The sequence below is a fragment of the Ambystoma mexicanum genome, chromosome 10 (assembly GCF_040938575.1).
Source record: "Ambystoma mexicanum isolate Mex_15411 chromosome 10, UKY_AmexF1_1, whole genome shotgun sequence".
NCBI lineage: Eukaryota > Metazoa > Chordata > Amphibia > Caudata > Ambystomatidae > Ambystoma > Ambystoma mexicanum.
The window spans coordinates 507,873,777-507,885,844 of NC_090932.1; the positions used below are offsets into that span (position 1 = coordinate 507,873,777).

The following is a 12,068-nucleotide window of genomic DNA, read 5'->3' on the forward strand; positions in this document are numbered from 1 at the left end:
GCGCAAGCGCAGTTCAAAAACAAACAAATGAAAGTTACATTTGTAATTGAAACTCAGCAAAACCTGTCCCTGTGATAATCCAGATAGGTATTTAACTATATACATGGTTAATCCAACATCTAGGCACTGTGATCATTACGCCTTAGTCGATACTCAATGTACATCTGAAGGATGTTAGCCAAAAAGATAGCTCAGCTGGTTGAGCGCTCGTTGCTGCAATCTGTGCATGATCTGTAGTTTGCAGGTTCGAATTCCGGCAAGGACAACTCAACAGTTCATTCTTTCGAGGTTGATAAAAGGAGTACCGACTTCGGTTTGGTGATAATTGTGATAAATATGTTCTATGTTCTTACCAAAAGCGCTATATAAATAACCATTTCACCATGAGATTAGGTATATAATTTAGCATGGAGTCCTTGCCTACTGTTGTATCATAACAGTGGCATACCATTAGGTATTAATAGCTCCAGGAAATGAGGACTTTCATTAAACATCAAAAGACAATTATGCTATCGAACCTCAAAACACACAATACAATTTATGTCTGCTTTACTATGCAATTGTGTAGGTTTTTGTGTTTTCAACATTTAAATAAATACAGGAGAGATCAAATGGCCAGACCGCAGAGAAACAATGAAAGGTGTATTCTGTCACAATGCAGAAAGCGGTCACACGGTAATGATTTCCATACTGTTTTGCATTTTACTCTGCTGCAAAGGAGAAAAGTCATTTTCACTCTCTTGAAATCACATTTACTCTCAAAGTTTAAAGATAGGGAGTAAAATACGCCCACCTTAAAATCTTATCTGGAGAACTGTTACTTATAGCATACCCTATTTTCCAACACCTTCCTGTCTTCTTTCTCCATTTGCACACGCAGACGATGCTGAATGTTAGAGGTGGAGCTCCTCCCTGATGCAACGCTAATGTCCCTCTGGTGTAGCTCCTGAGTCAAATGGGCGATCTCTTTCTTCATCCCAACAAGGGTGCCATTGTACATATTCTCGGCCTGCGACAGCTGCTCCTTCAACTAGAAAAACAGGCAACCCATGAAGTCATACAAGTGATGGAAGATTTCAAAAAAGGCAAGAGTGCAGAAGCATAGGGGACAAGCTTAATCAAGATAAAAAAATAAATTACTTGCCTCTTGTATTGTTCTCCCTGATGGATATAATCCACCCACATGTTTATCATCCATTAATCTTGCAACAGTCCACCTTCCAGCTGAGAGTCATATTTCAGTATCATGAGTTCCTCAGTGTGGTCATTTGATTTTTAATGATTTGGGAAATGTCTTAAAAGTCACGGATAATTGAGAGATGATGTAGCCGTTCACGCAGGCCTTGAGACATAAAAAGGCCTGCACCAGTAATATTTGCTACTTTTTCTCGTGTAAAATACAGGAAGTTAATGATGTAATATTGGATTTTCTTCAATTATCAGGCTTTAACAATTGGTATAAATGTTTAGAGGTTAATGTCCAATTTTCCACAATAATTGAATGGTACAGTTTTTCACTTCCTTTGGACATTATGTCAACTCCATAGGTAAGAATAGAAAAATGCCTTCCCCTGACTTGCTTTCTAGCTTTCAACCGCATTAGACTCAGTGAGCGTTTTGGAGTGTGGCGGCCTCCCAGGTAATCAGGAGACTCAGAATGAGGGCTTTAACACATAGTAAAACCCACGCTTCCTAGAAGCGGGGCCACCATCTTCTCTGCTGGGAATTAGGCAGTGCGCTCCCTCACTCACTTCCCCTCCTTCCTCCGCCCAAAAAACCCAATGTCCATGTCCCCTCCCCACCCCTTTCCACTTATCTTGCGCTCCTTTGTCCCTCGCTGGCGCTGGGAACACTGTGTTCCCAGGGCATCTCCATCGCGGCAATGGCCACCATGGAAAGGGAGAAGTGACGTGTAGTTCCCTTCTCCCTAATCCATGGCGGCCATCTTGCATTGTAGTTTTTTTCAAGTTGTGAAGCAGTAAAACGCTGTTTCTCAAATTGAAAAAAAAAATAAACGATTAGCATCCCGGTACAATGTGCTGGGATACTAAAAGCAATACACTGTGCTAACGGTAAAGCCTTGCTTCGTTTGGGCTTCTAACTCGCCCCCAGGGCATTACCAGGCCCAGTAAAGCCCCCACCCGTCGGGGTTTAATGCTTAGGTATGATATCCCGTCCAAACAGATTATCAGTCAAATTGTAATGACGTAAAAAAAAAAAGTCCTGCTTTGTTCCATTTTCATAATGTTCTATTTTATTGGCAAGAATTTCACATCAATTATCAATTTACGAATGGTCTGACCCTCATCCACGAAGCCATTGTTGTATGAGATGCGACTCTGGGAATTGTTTTAATAATTCTACGAGATTTTGGACAAGTCGGAGTATTCCATAGCATAGTTAACAATGAAAAACTTTCAAAGCATTTATATGGGAGATCTGCTACTGTTATTTTGTTTTATTTTTTAAGTATATGGGCGCCAAAACTTGTAGAAAGATTTGATTGGGGGTGTGCCATTCATTCATTGCTAACACTGAATTGACAAAAAGTGGAGTTACCCCGGACCACTGTAGTCCAAGAATCTAGCCAGGTTTATGGCACGGCCCCATCCACCTCCAAATGTAGGGTGGCAACGTTTTTTTAAGCAAAGGCGTGAATCACTTTCCTACCTGTGGATTGTTGTGGTGTTGTGGCCACTGCATTCCTGCACCACCTTACTTTTAATGAGGCCTAAAGACTTCTATTGAGGGCCCAGATTGCAGCTAATTGCAAATTAACTATGGTATATACATAGTCAAAAGACCTACTGCAGACACAAGTAAAAAATGAGGCCCCAAGACTTCTATTGAGGGCCCAGATTGCAGCTAATTGCAAATTAACTATGGTATATACATAGTCAAAAGTCCTACTGCAGACACAAGTAAAAGTTAAGTCAATATTTGATTGAAACTGTAACTAACAAAGATACATTATTTCAAAGCATATTTTGCAGATCTGACCAAAAGTATCTGAACAGGTCTCATATTATTGAATTCTCACATAAATACCTCAGTTAAGAGCAATCAACTCAACAGACATTTGCATTGCCGATTTAAGGGAAAACAATGAGATGTGCAATTCTATTGTATTTTTTGTGAGCTTTTAGGTTAGCACACTAATTATGTCATATGCAGATTCTCTTCTATGTCTTGGTTATCACTGTGATTATTAATTTGGTTATTGTGACAATATTACATATGGGTCTCAAAAGAAACAAATTGATTATGTGTTTAATTGTGCTGATGTCAAGTCATAAATGCCCATAAATGTTTCATCTGAAGGAAACAGGATGGTGCAGATTTTAACATGAGACACATTCACACAAACTGAAGATAACAGGGTAGTGGGTGCTATAGGACGCTGGTGCCTTTAGGAATTTGCATGACCAATGGACATACAGTTGGGGATCGACTCAGAGGTTATACTAGAATACTTGGCACTTCTGCCAGTTCACTAGAATACTTGTCAGTTGACCTGACTATTTCCATATTACTAGTATGAGTATTGATATGATATGATAGGTTATTTATAACGTGTTTAATACCCAGACGTTTCATAGCGCGGAGCCGGGGATCGAACCTCTGTCGCTCCGTGTTGTCTTTCTTCCAAGGCAAGCACGTTGCCACTGAGCTATCCTCCCAGGACTGATCCTAGGGATGAGAGCGATCACTGTGATGATTGATTGGGCCTGCGACTATGTCTCTGAACTAACATCCGACCAAACAGTTCTAATAGATTAATCAGCCAGCTAATCGCATCAAATGGAGCGCCGTACATCTTGACAACAGAAATACTCTGGTTAACGATATTTGACTCAGAAATGAGCTAGACTGTCTAAATACTTAATCTTATATCAACAAGTATGTGGACTTATTGAAACACTCATAGTTGCTGTGGGTAAAGGGCATGGGAACAATAACATATATCTCAAGCAAACTAATCAACACAAAGAAGCATTTGACAAAACTATTCAAAAAGAAAACCGTCTCTTGCATAACGATTTAAGGAACATTACTAATTGTAGTATGACCAAAAGACAACTAATAAATGTATCAAAAAAATAAGAAAAAGCAATATCGAGTGTGGTTAAACAAATATAAAAAATATCTCCTAACCAAAAATTGCCAAGAAATGCTTAGTATTCTAAAAACCAATAACTACATGCTTTTTTGGAATAAAGTGTACAGTGATAACAAAACTACGCTACTGGATGTCGGAGCATCAAAGCACTCTTTGGAAGAATATATTGCTGCAATCATCGGTGTAAAGTCCAGCGTACTTATTTAATGACTATGTTGGGGCAATGGCAATATACTGGCTGTGTGACGGACTGAGGGCATATTAAAGAACTTGAAAAAGTCCACTGCTCCTGGATAAGATGGTCTTTGTGATGTATTGCTTAGAAGGAGCCCTGTAGTGTGGAGTCAAATTTCACATCTGTCATTTAAAACGGCTAGCCTTACAGTAAGATTCCAGACAGCTGGAGAGATACCATCATTGTACCTGTGTTCAACCGAGGTGAACAGCCCAATCCATCAAGTTACAGAATACTGGCTATGCTGGACACCCCAGCCAAAGTGTTTGCACATGCCCTCCTAGATGGACGACAAACAGAATATAATACCTCAACAAACATGCTTTAGAAGGGAGCCAGTACGCTTGTTAATATCCTTGCGCTCATTGCAACAGTAGAAAACGCCAGGCAAACATACAATGCTCCAGTTTATGCAGCTTAGGTAGACTTAAATGCCGCATTTGACACTTTAGACAGAAACCTATTGTGGTCTGAGCTACAGTGCTCGGGGATTCACGATGGTGTACTTCCATGATTATTGCACTGCATGATAAGATAGCAGTTGCAGTGCATCTGGAAAGACTGGGTTATCTGAGTGACGGCATCTGGGTTAAAGCAAGGATCTATACTTGGCTCAACCCTCTAACTTCTATTTAGCAGACATCGGAAGCGCCATTAATGGCGATTATGCATATCCCTAAAAAATTGGGCAATTTAAAATCCAATGGCTTGGATATGTGGACGATATAATAATCATGGATCGGAAGCCATCTGGTTTGCAAAAACAAATAACTGCACTGGCGAATATGCCAAACACCATTCCTTGGTAATAAACAAAATCAAAACTAAAATCATGATATTTAACTGATCACCCAAAACTACTTAGTATACATAGATAAACAAAAACTTTTAAGTGTTTGAGCAATATAAATATCTAAGAGTCCTAATAGACAACAGAATTGCTTGGATAAAACATATGGAGATGATAAGCAGCACCATATTCCAACATCTCAAAGCCTTCAACTACTTTAGGCTCAAATACTGCGGCTACACCCTTCTGCCACTTGTGCAGTTCTACAAACTTAAAATGGTGCCTATCCTTTGATATGGGGCAGGCATTGGGGGGCACAAACAAATGAAGAGCATTATCAGCCTACAAAGTTTATGTCTTAAAAAATTGTTTTCTTGTGTCACTGGAATTATCAAGACTGAATTTGGAATGATGGCACTCCAACATCAGTTGATTAAGAAGAGAAACTGTCTAGTTAACAAGATCTATTGCTCTTTGGAACAAGTGCTCCTAAAGCATATCTATAACGCATGTACCACTAATGAGAAGGGGCTTAATTCCTCCACCACCATAGGATATCTATTCAAAGATGTTACATTGAGGGGGCTAAGTACCTTAAGGTCAATGTTAGGGACAGTATGGCTAAAACAGCTAAAATTGAACTGAAAAAAACCCATCACCAAACTGGTCTTTCAACAGAATAAGGTTGATCTTAACACCAAATCAACCTCAAGATAATATGTACACTACTTACCCGACATTGGCAATGCTCCTAAATATGTGCAGGAACATCCCAACTGGTGATCAAGAAGTTTAGTTTATTTCTTATATAGCGCACCATGGCTGTAGACCTCAGTGCGCTGACAGACAGAAAAGACAACAATACAGAACATAACATAGAAATACATAAAATAATCAGGCATATGAAAACATCTAAAAGAGGGAAAAGTTACCAGAACACACAACCATAAAAAGTCAGTTCACAAAAGCTCTTATCTTGGTAAGGGAGGACATGTTCCGCAGATTTGTGTTTTTGTTCAGTAACAGGGGTAAACTAAGATTATATATGTTTAAAATGTAACAGATTACCCACTTTAGAGGTCATATTTGCCTGGAATAAAACACCAATAAGTGCTACAGGTTGTCGATTATGCAAAATTGGGGACACTGAGACCCTAAAACATTTGCTACTCATAGCGATGGGACGAATGCATTGACAATTAAATATTTTCCTGAATACCATAATCTAAATGTGAATGAAGAATACTACCATAATCCAAATTTGAATGAAGAATTTGAGAACACTAGCTATTCCCGGAGTAACATACTCTGTTCTAGCATATTAACGCGGAATATCGGTGGGTAATTAATAGGGTCACTTCTGTCCCCCTTCTTATATATCAGAATTACCACTGATAATTTCCAGGAAGGGGGTGTAGGTCCCTGTGATTTATCAATGGTCACTGAAAATGCTAAACGGATATGAACCTGTCTTCTTTTGAATTTGAAAGGCATATTTCTATCAGAGGTATACGCGGTATACGAACAGTATCCAAGTTTAAGCCATAGATTACATGGGCCACTATGATGTGTCTTTGTAAACGAGTAATTGTCAAGTCCTTTGTGTGATGGCATATGATTACGTAGTAGCATAAATACAGCACTTACTTTCAGTTTTAGCTAGTGAGGATGCATTCATCCTACAGCATTTTGCTCTTTAGACACGTAAACGTTGGACCGGTAAATAACTCTTCATTGACCCTGTGTGTAGATAAGTGGGGGTGGAAAAAAGTAACTTGAAATTATTTCCGAATGTTTGCGATAAAGGAAGGTGACCGCATAAAACCATGCTCATTCTGTTTGTTAAAATGATAGCTGTCGTTGAAGTGGAAGGGCACACAGAGATGCATTTTGACATTTGGACAGGAAAGGGAAACCCAACACTGATAAATTTCATCATCGGAGTGCGGAAACATACCAAAGCTTTTTTATATATAGATATTGTGGAATACGATAATGACAGGAAATGATTCATATATAATATATACTACCATGCAATATTAGTATGAGATCAATGAGACATTATTTTATTTAGGCATTTATATGAACCCACCAAGCCTAAGGGGGCATCTACGCGCTGGTTAGAGCCAGATAGGAGAACAAAGATGGAGAGTGGGCACAGTGGGGTAGGGGGAAGAGTCTTAGTTGAAGAGGTAGGTTTTGAGCTTTTTCTGAAGCTGCCATAGGATAGTTGATCACAGACAGTCGGGGAGTGCGGTGGGCACGGACTGGGAAGCTGGGCCCCCCGCCCTTTTGCGGTTGAATATGGGGGTGGCGAGGCAGTGTTGCGTTGCGGCCTCGCTCGTGAGTGTCTTGAGATTTTTGTTGCCAGGTAGGAAGGGGCTTGTTGTAGAGGAAGCGGTGTGTGATGGATAACAACTTGAAGTTGATCCTATCCTTAACCAAAAGCCTGTCGGCAGATCTCCTGGATTCCGATATGTGGTCACGCTTACCAATATCAAGTGCTGTTCTCAACGCATTGTTTTGGATTGATTGAAGTTTACAAAGGTTTTTGGTGGATGTGTCACAAAACTGAGTTACCGTAGTCAGATTTTGAGCAAATGCGGCTCGAGCAACTTTGAGACAGTTTTTTGTGGATAGGAAAGGTCTGCTGGCAGTGATGAGCTTGGTGGCGTAGCCTGATGTTGAGGCAATGTGGTTGGTTTAGCGTGTCATGTCGAGTGCGGAATCCAGGTAGCCTCAGAGGGTTTTTACAGCAGCGGCGACAGGGATGATGTGGCCATCGACAGAGAAATATTTATAATCCTGATGAAGCTTGGCTTGCCTTGCCAGGGGGCCCACGAGAAGAACTCAGTGTTCTCATCATTGCGAAAGAGGCAGTGTGTGACAATCCAGGTTTGGATTGTCTCATAGAGGTGGTTGACCTTGAGTAAGTCCTGTGTGTAATGGCCTGAGAGGGGAATAAGGATCTGGGTGGCGTCCCCATAGTTGATGTATGAGACACTTAGCGAGTTGAGGTGGTCGAAAGGTTTGGTATATTTGTTATATAATGTTGGGGAGACACAGAGGCTTGTGGTACGCTGCATGCTGTGGGAGTCGGGAGCGCAGAGGCTTCATCGGCAAACACTCTGGAGGTCCTGCCAGGGAGGAAGGAACAAGTTACTTACCTGTAACTGTTGTTCTCCAGCATGGGTCTGGCATGGATTCACATGCTCATGAATATTCCCCGTCGTCAGGCCGGGAATCCTCAGTAAAGAAAAAATCAGTATCAGTTTCGTTTCTGATCTGTCTTTCTTAGTAGTAACCAATCACTGATCTCTGGGTCATACTGCCCCCAGCCAATGACTCCCCTGTACCCCAGCCCCTCCCCTGGAAGCCATCCTCAGATTTGGTAGCACGTAAAGTGGCAGTATGACCAAGTGAAGAGCCGCAGAGGGTAAGGAGGGAGGGTTGGCATGTGAATCCATGCCAGACCCATGCTGGAGAACAACAGTTACAGGTAAGTAACTTGTTGCTTCTCCAGCATGGGGTCTGGCATGGATTCACACGCTCATGAATATAAGAATACATAGCAGTATACACATGCACAACCACGGGAGGTGGCAACAGGCTCAACATTAAGCAATACAACAACTCAACATTAAGCATCTCTTACCTCCTCACCAGGCTCACCTTTAAGCAAACAGGTTGCGCAGCACTGCTTGGCCGACCCTGGACTCCTCCCTGGAGTCCTGATCGACGCAGTAGAATCTCATGAATGTGTGCGTCAACCTCCACGTAGCAGCCCTGCAGATGTCCAGCAGGGGCACACCAGACAGGAACGCCGTGGTAGCAGCGATCGCTCTGGTCGAATGGGCTCTCGGACGGCCGGGCAGCGGTCGGTTTGCCAACCGGTGACAGTGCATGATGCAGCCAGAGAGCCATCTGGAAATGGAAGCCTTTGAGAGAGCCTTCCCTTGATTCACAGGTCCAAAGTTCACAAACAGCTGTGACGTCTTCCGAAAACTCTTTGTGCGGTCCACGTAGAACTTCAGCGCTCTAGCCACATCCAGCAAGTGCAAAGTCCTCTCGGCCGGAGACGAAGGCGACGGGAAGAAAACTGGCAACACCAAGGGCTTGTTGAGGTGGAAGTCCGACGGCACCTTGGGCAAAAAGGAGGGGTGCGTCCTCAGCACCACCCTCGTGTCGTGAAAAGTCAAGTATGGAGGCTTGCAAGATAGGGCCTGGATCTCTCCCACTCGTCGTGCGGAGGTGATGACCACAAGAAATGCTGTCTTCCACGACAGGAACTTCCACGGCACCGAGTGCATAGGCTCGAATGAGGCCTCCATGAGCCTGGTCAGCACCACGTTGAGTTCCCACGCCGGGGCAGGGGCCTTCACCGGCAGGAACGATCGGAATAGTCCCTTCATAAATTCCTTCACCAGGCGATGAGACCACAAGGACGCCCGACCTGTAGTTCTGGTGTATCGGGAAATGGCAGCCAGATGTATTTTGATGGAGGCATGAGCCAGTCCAGCTTTGCCCAGCGACAGTAGGTACGGCAATACTTGAGGGGCCGTAATCCGCAGAGGGTTAATCTTCTGTGCACGGCACCAGACAGAGAACCTCTTCCACTTATGTCCATAACATTTGAGAGTTGAGGACGCCTTGGCTTTTGTAAGAACCTCTCCGCAGTCAGCCGGGATATCGTATCCTCCAAACTCTAGTACTGCAGGAGCCAAGCCTGCAAGTTCAGCGACACCGGGTTGTGATGGAGAATGGCGCCTCCTTCTCTGGAGAGAAGATCCACGTCTGTCGCCGGCTTGATAGGTGGGGATGCTGACAAGTCCAGAAGGTCCGGGAACCAGATCTGTCTCGGCCACGCCGGTGCGACGAGGATCATCCTGCACCTGGACCTCCTGAGCTGGTTGATGAGACGGAGCAGCAACGGCAACGGGGGGAACGCATACAGGAACAGGTCATCCCAAGAGAACGAGAAAGCATCGCCCATGCTCCTCGGCTGGGCGAACCTGCTGGTGAACCTCTGGCACTTGGAGTTCGTCGCCATCGCGAACAGGTCGATCTGCGGTTTGCCCCATCGTTGAAAGAGCCGATCCACCTGGTCCTGGCCTAGTTTCCACTCATGGCACGAGCGCAGCTCCCTGCTGAGTGAGTCAGCGATGGTGTTTTTTATTCCTGCCAGGTGGAAGGGAACCAGAAACATCCCCTGGGCGAGGCCCAGTGCCACAGATCCTGGGCCTCCTTGGATAGGGTTGGGGATCTGGTGCCTCCCTGCTTCCGGATGTAGAACATCGTGGTGGTGTTGTCGGTGAAGATCCTCACCACTTTGTCCTTGAGGGATGGAAGGAACGATTTGAGCGCCCAGAACACGGCTCGTAGCTCCAGGATGTTGATGTGAAGAGACCTCTCCTCCGGGAGCCAGAGGCCTCTTGCGTGGAGATCTCCGGTGCGGGCCCCCCATCCCTCCAGGGAGGCGTCCGTCGTTACCGTCTCCTGATATGCTGGGGCCTGAAAGTCCATGCCTGCCGAGAGGTACGCACAGGCACCCCACCATAGAATCGCCCGACGGAACTCCTCGTCGAGCGGGATCCTGTCTTCGAAGCAGCCCGCTGCTTGAATCCAGCGGGCGTCGAGGAACTCTTGTAGCGGACGCATCCGAAGTCTGCAAAGGGGCACAAGGTAGATGCACGAGGACATCATCCCGAGGAGGGACTTGATGGACCTAACTCTGGCCACCTCCGTGGCTAACAGGCGCTGCACCCAGCCCAAAATGGCCTTTGTCCTTTCTTCCGACGGGGATGCGAATCGCCTCACTGTATCGAGCTTCGCTCCCAGAAACAGTGCCACCTGCGACGGGACAAGATGGGATTTGGGGTAGTTGATGGCGAATCCCAGCTCTGTGAGCAGGTGGACGGTCCTCGCTGTGTGTTCGACGGCGAGTTCTCTTGATCTTGCACGGATTAGCCAGTCTTCCAGGTAGGGGTAGACGTGGATTCCTTGCAGGCGTAGCCACGCCGCCACCGGTGCGAGGCACTTGGTGAACACCCAGGGTGCCGACTTTAATCCGAACGCAGGGCTCAGAAATGGTAGTGACGCCCCTGGACTACGAATCTGAGGAACTTTGTGACCTTTTAGAATGGGGATGTGGAAGTAAGCATCCTCCAGGTCCAGTGACGATAGGAAGTCACCCTCCTCCAGCTGTCCCAGGACGTGCTGGAGGGTGACCATCCTGAATTTCTGTGCCTTGATGTATTTGTTCAACCGACGGAGGTTCAGGATAGGGCGCCAACCGTCTGTCTTCTTTCGGACGAGGAAGTATCTTCAGTATACTCCGGAGCCCCGGAGCCTCTTGGGGACGAGCTCGATGGCCCCCTTCCTGAGCATTGCCCTTGCCTCCAACAGCAGTTGAGGGACGTGATTCTCCTTCCTGGCCACGGGAGGAATGCGAGGACACTTCTTTTGAAATTCCAGCGAGTGTCCGCGGGCCAGGGTGTCCAGCACCCAATGGTCAGTGGAGATGGACTCCCACATGCTGATGAACTTCGTCAGCCGGCCTCCCACCGGGGTGCTTCGGTGGGGGCCCGACGCAATGGCCGGTTCAGTCCTGCTTGGAAGAGGCCTTGCCGCCTTGGCCTCCTTGCCAACGGCGGCGAGACCCTCCTTGCTTGCCGCGGCCTCTGTAGGCCTCCTGGGATGAGGAGCGGGCCGCCTGGCGGTAAGTAGAAGAGCCGCCGCTGGATCCTTTGGAGGCTCCCTGTCTGCCTCCAGAGCTCCGAAAGGCCCGCCGTTGCTGAAGGACTCCTAGGGCTCGGGCTGTTTCCGTGTCTGTCTTGATGGCCTGAAGGGACTCATCCATCGTCTTTCCAAACAGGTTGTTGCCGTCGAACGGCATGTCCAAAACCCTGGTCTGGACGTCCTGG

At 45.6% G+C, this 12,068-nt stretch overlaps 1 protein-coding gene across 1 annotated transcript in view; it reads right to left on the reverse strand.

The window, feature by feature from the left end:
- CEP63 (centrosomal protein 63) overlaps positions 1-12,068 on the reverse strand; it is a 1,157,239-nt gene that overhangs the window by 232,516 nt on the left and 912,655 nt on the right. Inside the window, exon 11 of the mRNA XM_069618054.1 lies at positions 833-1,030. Within this exon, the coding sequence (XP_069474155.1) occupies positions 833-1,030 (198 nt within the window). The remainder of the gene's footprint in view (positions 1-832; positions 1,031-12,068) is intronic.